This window comes from Pithys albifrons, chromosome 27, assembly GCF_047495875.1.
Source record: "Pithys albifrons albifrons isolate INPA30051 chromosome 27, PitAlb_v1, whole genome shotgun sequence".
Classification (NCBI taxonomy): domain Eukaryota; kingdom Metazoa; phylum Chordata; class Aves; order Passeriformes; family Thamnophilidae; genus Pithys; species Pithys albifrons.
This window is the reverse complement of record NC_092484.1, coordinates 4,803,691-4,822,449: the sequence shown is the minus strand read 5'-3', so window position 1 is coordinate 4,822,449 and position 18,759 is coordinate 4,803,691. Positions and strand designations below refer to the sequence as shown.

The 18,759-nt window shown below is 50.7% G+C and overlaps 1 protein-coding gene across 8 annotated transcripts in view; it reads right to left on the bottom strand.

Annotated features, from left to right (window-relative positions):
* Positions 1–18,759, bottom strand: part of PIP5K1C (phosphatidylinositol-4-phosphate 5-kinase type 1 gamma) — a 51,529-nt gene that overhangs the window by 15,272 nt on the left and 17,498 nt on the right. For all 8 annotated transcript variants that reach the window (XM_071577901.1, XM_071577899.1, XM_071577898.1 and 5 more), the window contains exons 2-8: positions 11,101–11,132; positions 8,787–8,864; positions 8,354–8,484; positions 7,025–7,142; positions 4,393–4,545; positions 1,524–1,823; positions 832–1,037 (exon numbers count right to left, since the gene is read on the bottom strand). In XM_071577901.1, coding sequence (XP_071434002.1) covers positions 832–1,037; positions 1,524–1,823; positions 4,393–4,545; positions 7,025–7,142; positions 8,354–8,484; positions 8,787–8,864; positions 11,101–11,132 — 1,018 coding nt within the window. The remainder of the gene's footprint in view (positions 1–831; positions 1,038–1,523; positions 1,824–4,392; positions 4,546–7,024; positions 7,143–8,353; positions 8,485–8,786; positions 8,865–11,100; positions 11,133–18,759) is intronic.

The window sequence follows — 18,759 nt, the reverse complement described above, 5'->3', positions numbered from 1 at the left end:
TGGGGATCAGGTTATTCACCAGGTCAGCAAGAGCTGTCTGCCATTAGGGCAGCAAACCCCTAAGGATGAGGGTATTTCCAGTCCCATCCACACAAACATCCTGCCAAAGGTGCACCAACCGTCAGCACCAGCACACAACCAAAGGTACCAGTCAGGCCACTGCAATTAATGATGCTGCCTGAAGGACTGGAAACACCATGGTATTATCTCAGCTCCACCAGGACTGATCCTACATCCAACCCAGGGCAGCTGGTATCAGACAGCAGCAAATAGCAAACTTCACCATTCCTTAGCAATCCCAGGGCCAGGGATACAGGCACAGAGCCAGGGACACAGATACAGAGCCCCAGATAAAGCACAGCATAGGACAGGTTAGGGGCAACCCCCCAGCTCCAGCAGTGACTCCAGCACTTGGCTACACCTGACCCCAGGGGGATGGCCTCAGGGAACTGCCAGGGATTCCAAAGGTGGGAGTGGTGGAGAACAAACTCCAAGCTCCTAGGGACAGGCTGATTGATCCCTACTTCTGCTCCAGTATTCGGGTGCTGAGCTAGAACTGAGTTTGTGTCTCTTTCCTAGAGCACGAGTGGATGTTCAGAGGCTGTTACACAAGCCAACCTACAGCCTGGCCTAAGCACAGAGACTGCTGTGAGGCCAGAGCCTTACACTGCTATTTCCCACTGCAGCTTCCACTTTTCCTCTTGGCAGCACAACCACAACCCCAGGAGAGCTGCTCCCTCAAACAGTTCCTGTGGACCTCCTGTGGGATTTCCCACTGCAGCCTCCACCTCCTCCCCCCACAGCAGCACCAGGGGGCCAGGGGTGACCTACGTGTCGTCGGTGTCGATGGCCTCGCCCCGGGCAGCCCCTCCCTGGATGGACTCCATGGCTGTGGAGTACAGGGCCTTCTGCCCCACAGGGCGCTTCTCATCCGACGTGCTGTGGGCTCCCTCCGACAGCTGCTCCCGCTCGTGCTGGTCTATGTTATGAACCCCAAGCAGGAGGCTGTAGTCCATGATTTTAAAACTTTCCAATACCTACAGGTTTAGTATTGAGTTTAAGAACAAAGAATAAAATATATCAAGCCAGCAGTTCAAATACAGCACAGATCCCAAAGCACGGAACAACCCACCCACATTCCCAATAACAACTCCTTTGCCAGTGTCTGAAAGTTTCTGAACCAACAGTCACCTCTGGGCTTTATTGCACAGAGTTTGGCCATCCCACAATTACCCCAAAGGGCTGAAGACTTGCAGACAACACTTGTATCTGCTGCACACTGATCGGGAAAACATATTCAGTTCCAGCAAAGCAGCTACAAGTGGAGGCTACAAGCAGGCTGCCAAAGTGTGATGCAGCAGGGCCTGCCATGACATCCAACTCCACTGCTTGGCTTTCAGGGAAAAGGGCAGAAGGGATTAATCCTGCTCTGGGGTTAGCAGATTAGCAAGGTTCTCAGCCTCCCACGTGCTCAAGAGCCACAGAGCTCCCTTACCCTGCTCCCCCAGCTGCCCCTTCCTTACCAGACAGTCTCGCTGCAAGGTCTTCACCAAAGCACTGAAGGTGTCTGCATCCAACATCAGGCCCTCGGGCATGTCTTGGATGAAGTCTAGATCCTTGAATGTAGGGCTGGACTTTTCTTTTTCCTTCTTGGATGCTCGGCGTTTGTAGGTTGAGCCTTTGAGGTCAAATTTCAGGTGCATTTTCACCACTCGAGGCAGGATGTTGTTCATCACAACCACGCGGATGTTTTTGCCCCCAGACTGAACACAGTACAGCCCATAAAACTTGGGCAGCAGAGTACGGGGGTTCTGGTTCAGGTTCTGCAACAGGGGTGGAAAAAAGCAGAGAGGAAGGTCATTTGGGCAGAAAATTCCTGCTCTGTTCACCACAGAGCATGTCAACAAGTCTTGCAACAGTCGGACTTGAGGCCCTTTGCTGAGAGATTTTCTGAACTTTACAGGAGCTCAGTGTACACATTTGACAAATTCCTACATTTCAGTGGCTTTAGGAACTGGAAATACAGGGACTGAGATGTTCAGCAGTCTCTGGGCAAATCACCAAGTCCGGAAATTCCCTGCTTTTCCCAAGAACACCACCTAAAAAAGGGAAATCAAACTTGGAGAGAAATAAACACAATAAGTGGGAACTTCAGGTTTAAAAATAACATCGCTCTTGATCTCTTCATGAGTGCCAGAATCAAGAGCTGTTCTCTGGCCCAGAATAAATGAGGGACAGGATTATTTTTTAAACAAAACAACATAAATGTTCTCCTCCTGTTGCAGAGTTGCTTTATAAAGCAGTCAGCCAGAGAGCACGGATATCCTGCTCTGCTATCATCTTTGTTTAGGCAGCAGCATTAGGAATGACATGACAGGCAGGATTTGCTTGTTCAGCTTTGGGCATATTTGGGAAGGAAACAGAACATCTCTGCACACTCCAGCAGGAAGGACAGCCCTGACAGGTTTTGACAGATGGCAGAAGTGTGACTGTGTTAAAATTCCACTCCCTTTACATCTCACCAGTGAGCACTCTTTGAGAGGGCCAAAAACAACAGAGCAGGTAAACCAAATACAAACAGATTGAGAGTAATTGAAGATGAAACCACTCTGCTTCCTTTCCCTGACTCCTTTGACATGGATGGTTTCCCAGGAACAGTACAGAGATCAAGGGTAGCACCACAGAACCCACGGACAGAGGAATTTTGCAACAGATAGCTCAGAACTCTGCATCAGACAGTAAGTTCCATTTGATTCACTGATTGCTTGCCAGGGCAACTGCAGAATTAACAGTGCAACTCCACTGCCAATCAAAACCCCACATCTGATTTACAATACACACGAGGTAACAGGTAACACTTTCCAAGAAAGCTCATCCTGTCCAGGAACGTGGGTGTCACCTGCAAGAGCAAGTGGCTGATTCACAGAATCCCAGAATGGTTTGGCTTGGCAAGGACTTTAAGCTCATCTCATTCCATCCCTGCCACGGGCAGGGACACCTTCCACCAGCCCAAGTTGCTCCAAGCTCCATCCAACCTGTCCTTGGACACTGCCAGGGATGGGGCTCTGGGCATCCTGTGCCAGGGCCTGCCCACCCTGACAGGGAAAAATTTCTTCCTGGCCTGGCTGTCACTTTCACACAGACACCCCATAACCTGCCTCCCTTGGGTAAATTTTACCCAGTAAATATTAGTGAGGAAAGGATTTTTACAAAACCAGTGTAATATCACATAAACCCACTGTACTAGGCACACAGATGGGGCAGCAGCACTGCTTCCCATCACCTTCTCCTCAACAAACAAATCCTTGGGTGGTTCTATCTGAACTTCAGAGCCCTCATCCATAAAGCTGGAGCCTCCAGAACAGCTGTACAGGGCAACAGCTCCTAATTTTTACACCAAAACAGCAGGTTTGAGTCCCATTTACTGTCACCCAATGCAAGTCTCTAGGTCTCAATATCCTGCCTTGTCAGCCCTGAGGTTTAGGCAGCATCTCTCTTCAGGACTGACGTTCAAAGCTGGCTGGTGCTATGGGGGCCTTTGGCTTGGAACTGCAGCCTGTAGGAGCCAGTACAACCAGCAGCTGCCTTCAGAGACACTGTTAAACAGAAGGAATGGGGGAGATCCAGGGACAGCAGTAGTTTCCCCACAAACTAATGTGGTTGTATTACTGCCTGAAGAAAAGGGAGGAACTTCTCACTCTCTACAAGTCCCTGACAGGAGGGTGAAACCAGCTGGTGGTTGGGCTCAGCTCCCAGGGAACAAGGGACACGACCAGAAGCAAGAGCTGTGTCAGGGCAGGTTTAGGTTGAATATTAGGGAAAATTTCTTCACGGAAGGGGTTGTCAAGCCCTGGCACAGGCTGCCCAGGGCAGTGGTGGAGTCACCATCCCTGGAAGTGGTCAAAACAATGAGTGGATGTGGCATTTGGGGACATGGTTTAGTGGTGAACATGGTGGTGCTGGTGGGTTGACAGACGGATTTGATGATCTTAAAGATTTATTCCAACCTTACCAGATTTATGATTCTATGATTGCTGTCAACAGCCATCCCCAAATCCAGGCTGGGACAGACACATGGTGCCAAGTGAAGAGTAACAAACTAGTGCTGGGGAAAGGACAGCCAGAAACACACATCTGGGAAGCCATTTCGAGGCCAGAACATGCCTCCAAGCTACGGCACAATTATCTGCCTCACGCTTACCCACAGAGTTTGCAAATAATCAGCAGGATTTGTGCTGCTGACTGGCTCTGCAACATGCTGTGAACACTGTCCCTGGCACGTGGACAGGCCACAAGACACCCAGGTGGAGCACATGCCCTGTGAGATGCTCTGGACAAAAAAAGCTGCCAGGACAACCCCAAGCTGGGTCCAAGGTGCTGGGTGATACATACCATGTAGTAGCCAGGAAGGAGCTTCTGTAGGAATTCAGCTTCCTTGTGCATCACAGTTTTTATGATGAACTCATCATCGCTGGTGACGTAGAAGAGTGAGCCACTGGCCCCAGGGTTGGACAGCTCGATCAGAGGCTCGTTACATAACGAATACTGGGGAGGAAAAGAAAAAAAAGGTGATGTTTTGTCCCCCACTTATTGCAGATTGAGTTCTATGCCTTCAAGGGCCTTCCCCAGCATGTTGTCTCCCTGGGAGATTAAGGTGTAGCAAAGCTCAAGTGAGAACTATTTTCATTATAGGTTAGGTCTGAGCAGCAGCTGATGGACAATTTACAATTAGAGACCAAGGTTACAGTTCAGAGCAACCCAGCTGCTCAGAATCCAGCTAATCATGTGCTTTCAGGAACATCCAGCCTTCATAATAACATCTTATCTGCTCCCATTGTGCCTGGACGCACGTACCCCATTTAGGCTCTTGCAGCACATCCCCACACACGCAGACAGACACAGGATTTTAGGAGACAAGACAATCTGCTCAGGGAACCACTGTGCTGGAGGGAACACAACGCACTGGCTGTTCTCAGCAGCCTCCCCTGGCCTTGCTCTCCCCTGTTCCTGAGGATTTTTGCAGCCACATCTCACCCCCTCATGTGCTGGAAACACGTGAAAAGTCTTAGCCCAGGTGTGCGGCCAAGACAGATCAGCTCAGTGCAAGCTCAGCAAAGGGTTCTGCATCAGGAGCTGAGCTGGGAGGACATTTCTGGCCATCAGGATGCAAACAGTAGGTCCTCAAACGAGGCCATGCACAGGAGCAGGAAAAAACCCATAAAAGCAGAAAGCACAAGCAAGACGGACTTTGCAGCTCAGTGCTCACCCAGGTACCTGAGGGGTCAGGTGGGTTCAGGGCAGGATCACAGAGCTGCCCAGCCAGAGGTGAGGGGGGGAGAGGGAAGTAGGGGATGGAAAGGAGCTGATCAGAGCAATAAATTAAATGTTCATCATTTTGTACTGAAAACAGCTTTCAGCCCTGCACAGAGTAACGATCTAAGACTTGATCAAGTTAATCATCTCATGCATAATCAAAGGCATTTGCTGCTGTGGCAGGAAAAGACAATCAGGGGAAGCAGAAACGACAAATCAGACCCATGACGGTTGCAACTGAGGCAAGGCAGGCTCTTGGCCCTCCCAAATTCTGAACTTGGCTGGCACAGGTGGGGATCACCATTACCCTCACAGCAGGCACTGGCACTGGTTTGTTTCACTGGCAGGTGTTCAGCTATGGCCACCCCTGTCTACAGGTGAAGTCAGACATGAAGGGCTGTTTCAGAACGGGAAGGGGTGCACTCATGGATGTGTTTCCTTCTCCAGTTCACACAGAACAGGACGTCACATATAAGCAAGGGCCTAAATTCAACTCCAGTGCACTCCAAGCCCCAACAGCTTGTACTCCAAGGTATTTGAAAACCAGCCATTCCAGCTCTGAGGAGCTTTCAGAGCACAAAAACAAGCTGTGTTTTATTCTGTCTTTGTAAGATGATTAAAATAACTACATTCACATAGCTCTCAAGTGAGTACACAAGCAAAAATTCCCATCTTTGTCCTCAAAGCCCCAGGGGGCATTACAGGGTCGCACCCAGCAGAGCACAACTCCTTTGGCTTGTAAACACAGTAAGTTATTGTTACCACAAGGACCAGAGAGGGAAGCCCATTGCAGGGCTCACACAGCTCACACTGTGCATGTCACTGCTCCCTGCAGTGCAGCAAACCCAGAGCGAGAGCCATGCAATGGGTTGGGCTGGGAGAGACCTTAAAGCTCATCTGTTTCCGCTCCTTGCCATGAGCAGGGACACCTTCTACTAGAACAGGTTGCTCCAAGCTCTGTCTAACTTGGCCTTGGACACTTCCAGGGATGGGGCAGCCATAGCTACGCTGGAAAACCTGTGCCAGGGCCTCACTAGCCTCACAGAGAAGAATTCCTTCCCAATATCCCATTTAACCCTGGCCTCTGGCAGTGGGAAGCCATTCCCTCTTGTCCTGTCACTCCAGGCCCTTGTCAAAAGACCCTCTCCAGCTCTCTTGGAGCCCCTTTAGGCACTCGAAGGGGCTCTGAGATCTCCTTGGAGCCTTCTCGAGGTTGAACACCCTCATCTATCTCAGCCTCTCAGCTGTATCTCAGTCCTAACTTGGGCTGTGTGGGACTGTTTTTGCTGGGATCATCACTGGATCTCCTCCAAAACTCAAGAGAGTCCTTAAATCCACAGTCTGTTTCCACTCCTTGCCGGGATGAGAACAATTCCTCAACTCTTTTCTGTCCCTTTGAGACAAGAATTGCTGACAGCCTTGACTTAGGGGTAACGTTCTTGTCTTACTCTAGACCACCTCAAAGCACAGAACCACAGAATGGCTTGTGTTGGAAGGGACCTTAAAGCTCATCTCATTACACCACCTGCCATGGGCAGGGACACCTCCCACCAGCCCAGGCTCCTCTAAGCCCTGTCCAACCTGGCCTTGGACACTTCCAGGGATGGGGCAGCCACAGCTGCTCTGGGCAACCTGTGCCAGGGCCTCAGCACCCTCATGGTAAAGGTAGATAATGGAGGAAAGACAGAAAAGTCCAAAAATATATCCATACCAAATAATCATCTGGACGAATCCCGAAGAGCTCTCGGAAGTACCGGAAAGCCAACGGAGCATAGGTCTTGAACCTGAAGTCGGCGTAGTGGTGAGCCGGGGTGAGGTTACTGCCTTCACTGAACAGAGAATCACAGTATCAATTGGGTTGGAAAAGACCTCCGAGATCATCAAGTCCAGCCCTTGGTCCAACTCCAGTCCCTTTACCAGATCATGGCACTCAGTGCCACGGCCAAGCTCAGGTTAAAAACCTCCAGGGATGGGGAATCCACCCCCTCTCTGGGCAGCCCATTCCAATCCCTGAGCACTCTCTCTGGCAGAGCTTGAGCCCATCGTGCCCCCTTGTCCTATTGCTGAGTGCCTGAGAGAAGAGACCAACCCCCACCTGGCCAGAACTTCCCCTCAGGTAGTTCCAGACAGTGCTGAGGTCACCTCTGAGCCTCCTCTTCTCCAGGCTAAACACCCCCAGCTCCCTCAGCCTCTCCCCACAGGACTTGTGCTCCAGTCCCTTCTCCAGCCTTGTTGCTCTTCTCTGGCCCCGCTCCAGCCCCTCAAGATCTTTCCTGAACTGAGGGGCCCAGAACTGAACACAACACTCAAGGTGTGGCCTCCCCAACGCAGAGTACAGGGGAAGGGTCACTGCCCTGGGCCTGCTGGCCATGCCATTTTTGATTCAGGCCAGGATCCCATTGGCCTTCTTGGCCACCTGGGCACACTGTTGGCTCATGTTGAGCTTCCTGTTAATTAGAACACAACAGACACAGGGCCCCTGTTACCACCCACCACTCGTGGGCAGTCACACCAACACCACTGTGGATCTAAGGTGAACTGAGCCGTGTAAAGAGACATCTTTGGAACAACAACAACCTTTCTTCTGTGGCAGGACAACAGGAAAACAAGTTTTACATTATCTGCCAAAATCTATTTCCAGAGAGTGAAGGAACAACCACTTGCCAAGGAGAATATATTTACATAGAAAATGTAGCTTTTATGAGCTTTGTTTATTCATAGTTCATGAGCTCCCAGGAGTTTCTTCCATCTCAAACATTGTATAATTTCATGGAAGAAATTCTAGATGGGCAGGTAGAAAGCCAAGCACGTAGGAAGGGTAACAAACTTGAGCACACAGTGCTGCTTCCCTGTGTTTTCCTGCAAGCCAATGTACTGCAGAATCCAACACTTCCCACTGTTCTGCTTCTATGTCATGGTGCAGATTTAAAACATTCAGAGCATCCAACTCTGATCTAAAGACATATGGAAGCTCTCTTAAAAAATCAGTGAGAGGAAAAGAAATAATTCATCCATTTGTTCTTTTTCCCTTCTCCTTTACCTTGGGAAAAAAATGCTCTCCACCACATAGAAGTCCTGCATCAGGACATCTCTCTCTGGCTTGGAGCTCAGGTTGCCCACAGTATATCCAATCCCCAGCTGGATGGCCCCCTTCAGAGTGGATGATGTCGTCTGGCAGAAGGAAAAGAGCAGTCAGCAAGCATTTCACAGGAGATTATTGCAATGAAATCCCCTGTATCACAACACAGCCATGTCTGTGACTTCTGTGGGGTCGTCTCTGGCATTACACACTCCTAATAAAGTTCATTCAGCTGCTGGAGATGGATTAGGGCCCCAAGTTTGCTGTTTGCATGACTGTGCTGTCCAGAGGTGCTGCATAAAATCTCAACCAGATTGGTAACTACTGGGCCCCAACTTCTCCTCTCAGTCTGTCATCCCCAGTAGGCTGCCACCCCCAGCCCCCAAACCCAAACCTTTTTGTAGGTGGTCTCCCCAGAAGCATCCACGCTTCTATGGCCAATCTTCTTTCCTTGGCCAGGCTGTCCTGGTCCCTGCAACAAGAGCAATGGTAAGGATCAGGGCAGAGGCTGAGCTGGCCAGCAGCACAGCCAGTGGAGCACAGGCACAGCCACACTCCCACAGCTGTGCCAGACACACAGTGCCAACAGGTGTAACTGGAACTTGCAAACTTCACACAAGAAATTACCCTTCCACCCCCCTCAAGAGTTAGAATAGCAACACCCTCCCTGGCACCCCCACTGCTCACTGGGCAGAGCACTCAGTGAAGATGCCAAGCTCAGAAAAGATCCAGCTGCCAAGATTCCCCACGCACTTGACTGCAGTTTCCCATGGATTTAAAACAGTGACGTATTAAATCAAACAGCCCAAGAGGTTTATTTTTAAAAACCCCACGCCCTCAGGTGTCACACCAAAACCTTGCTGGAGAGATCAGAGGCAGCTGGCAGGGACAGCCCAGCCCAGCTCCCACCGACATAATCCACTCAGCAAGGCCGCATCTGTTCACAATTCCAAGGCTGAGCCCACAGGATGAGCTGTAGGAATGGCTCTTCCACAAGTTTTGCAGAGAGTTCACAGAAATGCTACAGACTGCCAGCACTTCAGGGTGACAACAAACCAGCTCCTGTCCCCTTCTCCTCTCCTGTCTCTGAGTCTGCCCAGGCCTTTCTGTGTCGACCCAAGAGGGAGAAGATCATGTCTGCTCCCTTCAGCAACCCAATGTAATCATGTTTTGGGAAGTTCTGTGTAGTTCTTTTTGCAGGCCTGGGTGTAGGGACTCTACCCTGCCACCAGCCAACATTTCACCCAACTCCCAAGCTCTCTGCCAGTGGACCCCAGAGCCCAGCACACGGAACTGCTGGTCAGTCACCAGAACCATCTTGGGGTTTGCTCTATTGCAGAACGCTTTGGATGTTCCTTTGAGAAGCACAGAGAGATCCAAGGTCAGTTCCTAAGTGACACTGTTCTATCCCTGTCCCTCTCAAGTGCTGCACAGACCCAACTCTGAAGTGATGGCTCCAGCAGACAACGGATAATTTTGCTCAGAGTAAGAAGTTCTTTGTGCTTTAGCTTTTAATTAAGAGCCAGCAGCTATTTCTGGTCAAACTGCTTGTACTCCTCGTTCTAAGGGGCAGTTTGAGTTCTCCTTCAAAAATCCCATTTCCTACCCTGTTTTATTAGCACAGGCAGCCTTGCTCCTGAGCACTCCTTCTCCCAGCAGCCCAACAGCTCATCCTCTCCCTCCAGCCTCTACCCAGTGTGCTGGTTCCTACCCCACACAGGCTGCAGCTGTGCCATCCTGCCTCACCAATGGTCTTCATCATCCTCCCAACGTGATGAACGCACACAGGCAGTGGGAAGGGACAGCCATCCTAGAACTGCAGTGACAAAGGCCTCTTATGGCCTCTTTGTCTGCCTGTGGCTGTTTACAGGGCAAGCAAAAGGGGGGATACTGAACCAAGCAACCAAATTCCACAGAAGGTGAGCATCCTACTACACATATATCTGGGGAGACACAGAACAATCAAGTGTCACATTCCTGGCATTTTTATGTGAAAATTTTGCTAGTCATATATACAAATGCTCATTGTCCCAGGTGAGGAATGGGAAGAGGGATGTCAGAAAATGTGATCAAATGGAAATTATTTGAACACCACGATGCCCTAAACTGAGAGTGTGGGCTTCAGGGAACAGCTTCACAGGCACAGAGCCTCCTACTGGGTTCCCTGCTGCCAACTGTGGGGAGTGCTGCTCCAGAAGGTAACAGTGACTCAGAACCTGTGACCTGGAATATCTCTGAGAGAAGATGACTCCCTGGAGATGTTTCACTGTTTTAGGGCTTAGCAAATCACAGCCTCCCTGACTCGCTCCCAGGAGTGGGTGAGACCCAACACAGAGCCCTGGAGATGCCCAACACACAGACTCTCCAGTAACCACCTGCAGGTCCTGGGTACCCTCAGCCAGTCACGTACAGGCATTGTGGACCAGCTACAACTGGCACATGATGGGCACAATCCTTCCATATCCCCTCTGTGGCTGTGCTGATGTCAACACAGGGACCCTGGAGACCTGCCACTAATTTTATTTCTCCCAAATAATAGATACTAAATTTTCAGTAACCTCATATGTATTTTGAAATCCAGTTTTGCTAACAAAAAAAAAAAAAAGGAAAAAAAAAAAGAAAAAAGGCAGGTAGAAGTGTTTCCCAGGGCTCTCTGTTCTCATTTCTCCACACAGGACTGTCAAGCCCAGCTGAACACCACAGCTCACCTCAGTGATGGCTGTCTTCTTTGGAGCCAGACCTGCAGAGAGAAGGGAAGAGGATCAGGAAAAGAAGGGACATTAGAAAAAACCCAATAACCCAACCACCAAACCTCCAAGAAAATGGCCTGATGTCTTTTCAAGCCAGACAGCCTTTAGAGTAGCTGTGTTTGCTCCGTTTTCAGCTTCACTAGTGCAGGAATCTGAAGGTACAGAAGTCACCCAAACAATTTCATATTAAGAAGCACAAAAATGCACATTTCTTCCTAGCAGTAACATTTTCTAGAGGCTTCAGCAGAGAGTTCTCACAAACCAATGCTGCCCCATTAAGGAATGGGTTCACCATGTGCTGCAGGGTCAGTTCCACGCAGAAGCCCAGAGAGATACTCCTGAAGCTGCTTTCCAGCCCCTCAGCAAGCACTTGACAAACCACACTGATAACTGAATCTATTTATAGAATCCAATGTCCAACTGTATCACACAAATGAATGCATCATTTATCTTTACTGCTGCCTCGGGAGAAGCCCCTGCTGCTCCATTACAGCCAATGGTGAAAATTAGTGTTTCACCTCAAGCTCTTAGATATAAAATCAGAGCTGGACACGCAGGCCCAAACCCTCTGACATGAGTCCACCTCCCATTTCCCAGCCTGAGTTTGTTTTCCTGAGCCCAGGTTTGCAAGAAGCTCCTTCCTTTCAGGCAGCAAGTGAGCACAGGCTGCCAGAGCCTCCTGTGCATGTGGGACTGTGAGTTCCAGCCCAGCTGGACTTGCAGAGTCACCACAGAGCACCCAGAGCTGCTGAGGAGCAGCTCCCCAGGCACCTCTGCATGCAGAGGCCAGTCCTCAGGGGGAAGCCCCTGCACAGAACACAAACCCAAGTGACAGGTTTAAGGCACTTGTGTCCAGGTCTGCCACTCCCTGCTGTGTGTTCCTACAGCACAGATCCTTATCAAGACACAATCCTTCAAAAAGGGCTTAATTCTGCAGAAGACCATAGAGTGGAGCTTGGAGTGCTCTACTCAAGAGGAATATCTACACTAAAACTGGGGGATGCTCCTTCTCCAGAGGCAGTGGATGTCCTCCAGCCCCTCCTGGCTGGAGAGCAGGAAAAGCAATGGAGGATCCAGCACAATTTCTGCTGCTTCAGCATCTCTGCCATTTTGACAATGGTTTCCCTGAGGTACCTGCAGTGCTGCTGCCTCAGGGCTTGTTTCAGAAGGACCCCAGCAGGAAGTTGGTCATAACTTCAGTACCAGAAGGGGTTCCAAGAGAGCTGGACAGGGCCTGGCGTGACAGGACAAGGGGGAATGGCTTCCCGCAGCCAGAGGGCAGGGTTAGATGGGATACTGGGAAGGGATTCTTGGCTATGAGGGTGGGAAGGCCCTGGCACAGGTTGCCCAGAGCAGCTGTGGCTGCCCCATCCCTGGGAGTGTCCAAGACTTGGAGCAATATGGAAGGTACCTGTGCCCATGGCAGGGGGTGGAAGGAGATGAGCTTTAAGATCCCTGCCAACCCAAACCATTCTGTGATTCCATGGAAATGTGAGCACGATGTTCTGCAGACAACACCACCACCAGTATGCAACTCAGTTACATTTCAGGAAATATTTCAGACACTGGGAAACAAATAAACCACAAACCAAACAAAAAACCCTCAGGGGTCAGAAGGGAGATGAAACTGCTCGGGATCAGCAGTGCTGCAGGTATCTCACCATCCTGATCTCCACACACTGGGCAGACCCTGCTGCAAAACCAGTCTTGCCATGTGGCATTTGGAGCAGCCTGCAGTGCACACCTGGTCCAAAATCTGACTCACAGGGACACAACCAGAAGAGTCCCCTCTCGTAGTTCTGTTTTAAACTGTGCTCCTCAGTGCCCAAGTTCTGCATCAGGAACACAATCACAGGACTGCAGCAAAGGTCTGAGATCCCACCTCAGACAGGAGCAGGGAAATGAGTGGCACAGCACTTTGAGGGACACGGAGCAGCTCCCCTGTCACCCATCTGGGCTGGGTCGCCTCAGCCAAGGGGGTGTCCCTGACACGGGTGGGTGACACACCATGAGTAACATGAAGCCCCTCAATCTTCAGCCCTGTGGGACTGCACCAGCTCAGGACCACTGTGAGCTCAAACTGTGCTGAAAAAGTAGTTCTTTGGCCTAAGCCACTGCAATTTTGTGACTGTTGAACAAAACACCCCACAATGGTCTGAAGAGCAAGAAATAAGGCACTAAAAGTGAGCATTTAGCTAACGAACTTTCAGGACATGAGCAGGAGCATCAAGTCCAGAACACTGGGGAATCCAAAAGGGGAAGTGCTGGTCCAGACTGAACACTGGAAATTGCTGGGGACACACTGTGGCTGAGGAGCCCCAGGCCAGGAGAATATGCTCTCCTGCCATGGCTGCCACTGCTCTCCTACTGCACTAATCTCGTTTCTGCACTTTGTCACAATTCCAGAGCAGGAGATTATCTTTAATTTTGTGATAATTACCACAAGCTGCTTTCATTCCCAGCTTTTAAGTGTCTGCTGCTGTACACGTACCAAATGTGGAATCAACACCAACTGTCCACATGAAGGAAAGGTACCAGAGGTGCAGAACCACAGATCTCCAGAAGAACTGATGCCTAAGGTGGGCAAGAGCGTCCCCAGCAACACCTCCCCAACCCCCACCAGAAACAAAACCCCTAGTTCTAGAAAATCAACTTGTCTAGGCAGAAAATGTAAAAATCTTCCACTGGCTCCTCCGTGTGTGGCACAGGGCTGTGCTCGTCTCCAACAAACTGACAGATGGCTTGGCAAACCCTGATTTAACTCCAGCTCCAGGGGTTCCAGAGCCACGAGACAGCGCTGGGCTCTGCGGGAGCTGCTGGGGAAGTTCTGACACTTAACGAGATAATTGAAATGATTCTTATCCGATTTGGTGCAGCTTAGCCAGGGTGTGCTCAGAAATGTGAGGGGCAGCTCTGGAGGGGAGACCTCGGGATGAAACCCCAACTTTGTGCCCTGCCTGCAGCACGTGCTGGGCTGAGGAGCAGCTCTGGAGGGGAGAGCTCGGAGTGAAACCCCAACCTTCTGCCCTGCCTGCAGCCCTGCCCAGGCGCTGCTGGGCGCTCTGTGCACGCCTGACCTGGTGCCTTCAGTTCTGTTTTCATCTGAGCATGGCTTTGAGCGACCCTGTCCCAACCCTCGAGCTCCTACAGAGCCTCTGAAAGGAATTGCTTCAGTTGTGCATTCAGCAATTACCATCTCACATTTAACTGCTGTTTTTTCCTTATTCCTATACTCACAGGCCATCCCTACCATGACATGACACCCTTCAGGACAGGCAGGAACCCCTCTGCACACTTTGACACAGGAAAGGGCTCTGGAGTTTCAGCTCCACCAGCCAGAGGAGCAAAACCTGCACAAGACGGAAGTGGTGAGGCCCTGGCACAGGCTGCCCAGAGCAGCTGTGGCTGCCCCATCCCTGGAGGTGTCCAAGGCCAGGTTGGACAGGGCTTGGAGCAACTTGGGCTAGTAGAAGGTGTCCCTTCCTGGTGTCCTTCAAAACCAGCTGGGGCAGGTTGACTTGCCAAACCCCTTTGCTCTCAAAAGAGTCATAGGGGTTTCTGTCTAGTGGAAAGGAATTTCTTAAGGCAGTTTACAAAAATCCAGGATAAGCCTCATTTAAGATCACAGAAACCTAGGATATCCTGAATTGGAAAGGACCCACAAGGATCATGAAGTCCAACTCCTGGCTCTGCACAGACACCCCAACAATCCCACTCTGTCCCTGAGAATGTTTTTCAAACACTCCTGGAGCTCTGGCAGCCTTGAGGCCGTGCCCACAGCCCTGGGGAGCCTGTTTGGTGTCCATAAGATCTAATAAAAAAGTTTTCTTTGTAAGACAGGTGTATACACACACACTCATACAAATATAAATAGTAAGTATTTGATACTTTATGATGGCCTAGAGAAGTCAAAACAAATCTGAATAACCAGTTGGTTTTATCTGGACTCTTTTCTCTGATCAGAACTGCTGCATCTTTAATAAAAGCTTCACTTTATTAAAATGTTTATGAGGATATACAATGTGACCACAACTAAAAATATGTTGAGAATATAAACACCACATAAGCTCCTCAGCTGGAGGCTGCACCAGCAGGACTCCCCCAGAAAAGCAGCACAGCAGAGACCAGCACTTTGGCACTTGCAGAAAGTGTCCCTGCCCGTAGTAGGGGTTGGAAATGGATGAGCTTTAAGGTCCCTTCCAAAACATTCTGGGATTCTGTGAAATCCTGACAAGTCACACATCCACCCAAGGAGATCTGGATCTCATTTTACACTTTCCCAGCTGAGAACAAAACAATGTGACACACCTGAGCAACCCATTTGGATGACAAGGGGAGGTGGAGACTGACCAGGCCACTACGATGCCCTATTCCATCAGACCCCCTGAACACAGACCTGCCTGGTCAAGGCCTGACAGGCAAAAGCAGAAACAAGACTCTCAAGACAGAAGCTGTGGAAGTGAAAGGCTCTACATGTGCTGCAGTTGCAATACAGAGAGAAAGGCTGGAAATGAAATGCATCCATCAAGAGGCAGCTGTTACTGCGTGTAAGAGACTGCTGATGAAAACAGAGTAAGACCAAGGAGGAGTGGGGCAAGACAATTCAGCAAATCATAGAATGGTTTGGGCTGGGATGGACCCTAAAGTTCATCTTGTTCCACTCTGTGCCATGGGCAGGGACACCTTCTACTACACCAGGGTGCTCCAAGGCTCATCCTTGGACACTTTGCCTTGGATGCTTCCAGGGATGGGGCAGCCACAACTCCTCTAGGAAACCTGTGCCAGGGCTTCTCCACCCTCAGAGGGAAAAATTTCTTCCCAATATGCCATCTAACTCTGCCTTCTGACAGTGGGAAGCCATTCCACCTTGTCCTGTTACTTACATACCACCCTTGCTGAAGGTCCCTCTGCGGCTCTCCTGTAAGCCAGAGAACACCTGAGCTGGAAGCAGCCCTGGAGCCAGCACAGCAGCCAGTGTGGCTCCCGAGGGACTGGCACAAGCACCAGGCCATGTCTAAAGGGAGAGGCAAAAGCAACCTCTGAACTTCTTCCCACACTTGACATGTGTGTTTCCAGGTCCCAGCACATGGGGAGGCAGCACAGGAAGCAGGAGCTGGACACTCAGCAACCCTCTAGAGAAGGCAGCTGAGAACAAGCTGCCCTTCCTAGGCAGCCAGATCACCTTCTTCTGATCATTACACGTTTTCTTCCCATAAACCAACTCAATTCGATTTGGATCAGAACCATTAAACAAGGCACAATAATAAATAAAAAAATTGGGGGTTTTTTGCCCCCTTAAATGTGGCATCTCTTGGCAGAAAGAGCTACAGCTTCCCTTCACCCTGGGCATGGATTGCTGCTCCTGCCATTGGAGAGCTTGGAGAAATAATATAGAAATGAAGCAATCTGAGAAAAATTCTGCTTGCTATATGGAACCCACATGTAGCTTTGCCACCTAAATGTACCCATTTTCCCCGGAGCACTGGCTGACTGATTTTTGGGATGACTGAACCCAGCCCAATCTCTCTCCTGCTGGTTTGCCCCCTCCATCCCTGTGGGCAATCACGGAGAGGGGGAGGGAGACCCAGCCATGATGCACCTGCAGCACAGGTAGCTCCACATTCCTCAGGACACTTTAGCCACCACTCAAAGCCCAGCAGCAATTTGCAGACAGAAATGCTGATAGCCCTGGGAAGCATCCAAAGTGGGCTACCAGGAGCAGCCAGAGGCAAGTAATCCTACTTAGTCCCACCTCAGCAGCCCTGCTCTCCTCCCTGTCCCACACCGGCTCTGTGCCTTGTTCTAAGCATGCAGGAGCCACCTTCACCCCGGGGAGGGAAAATGACATTTGCACACCAGGTCCTGCTGCCCCAGCTCCATGTGCTGCACTCTCTCCATGGCCTTTGTCTTGCTTATCTGAACGGCCAGGCTTGTATAAATAAATGACTTGTACAAATGCCTCCTACAAATGAAGGGAAGGAGGTGAATGCAGCAGGCCGGGCCTCAGGGCTCTGCTGTGGTACCTGCTGACAGCACTGCCGCGGCTGCTCCCGCCTTCCCAGACAAGCTCCATTAACCGGAGACAGGCAGGCAGGTGGGAGCCCCAGTCCTGCCCCAGCCACCCCCTCAGGTTTCTGACCTTCAGACTCCAGAAGGTGCTTTCCTGCCAGGACTCCAGGGATCAGCCACTGAACCTGTATTTTACAGCCCAGCTCGGCCAATCAAAGCAAACTTCCAGCTTATGGAGCGTCAGCACTGCCAGGGACTGCCACAAAGGGATGATGCTGCAGCAATGGCACCGTCCAGCCTGATTTATTTTTGGGTTTATGCAGAAACTCTTTCTGCCTCAGAAATAAATCTGTTTACCCCAGCACAGGAGGCAGAGCAGAGGATGAAGATGCTGGCAGAGAGTTAGCACATCCTTCCTCATCCTCAGCTGCAGGTGCCACTGCATCCGGGGTGCAGCATCCTGGACACAGACCTCCTCGGGGAGCTGAGCCAGGACATCACCATGCGGGAGCGTTTCCTTGGCAACTCCCAGGAAAAGCGCTTACTGCGGTGAAGCCCAATTACAGCCAGGAACGAGCAGGACAAGAGCAGGGAAATGAAATTTAAAAAGAACTGATTTGTTTTCTTGTTTCGGATCAGCTGCCTGTAGGAAGAAGGACAATTTCGGAGTGCTGAGCCCAAAGCGGGTGACACAGTGACAAAAAGCAAACCAAAAACCTCAGCAGCAGCACACAAAAGCTGCCACCCGGTCCTGGAACAGGCTGCAGCAGCTCGGCTCCTAATTATGCAATCCAGTGGGATGTTTGGGCAAACATCTGCTCCATGGGAAAGGTGCAGCCTTATCTGAACACAGTGTTCCTGCTCCCTTCCACGCGCCGGTCACAGGAGGATCGTGCAGTGGAACAGCACACGCTCCCGGCACGTCCCTACGGGCAGCAGGGGCAGGAAGGTGAGAGGCAGTGCCTTCCCAGCCTCAAGCTTCTCTATTTATTACAACCTGCAAGAACAAATCTGCCTACCAGCACTCACAACAAAGCTTGACCAGGATTAGAGATGGCACACACGGCAGCAGGGAGTGTCACCTCTGCAGGAGAGAGCCAGCTCTGCCCCCGTGACGCCGTCGGACACAGAGGTGCCATATTAAAACCACGACGCCAATTTAGAGTGAAGCCATGAAAGGCTGAAGGACTTTGAAGCCACATTCCTCACAATCACCCAGAAGAGCCAGTGCAACATCCAGCTGCTCCTTACGTTGGCTCAGGAGTAGGATAAGCTTCACATTACCTACTAGCAGGTTCCAATCACTGCCTCCCCTGACTGGAGCAGCTCCTGGCTGCCCAGAGATGTGGTTTGGCAGTGAGGGAACACAGAACCTTGTGTTGCCTTTCCAGTTGTGTGTTGCAAAACCACGGGGGACCTGGATGTAGCCCATAGCCCCCAAGCAGCCCCTGGGACTCTTTTTGCATGTCCAGATGGAGTTTCCAGCTGCCACAATGTCCCAAAGAGTTGTTTCCCAAGCCCAGGACAGAGAAGCACAAGCTAACAAAGGAATTAATTTCCCTCCTTCGTTTTCTGAGCACCCCTATCTCCCTGCCTGCGAGCTCGGGC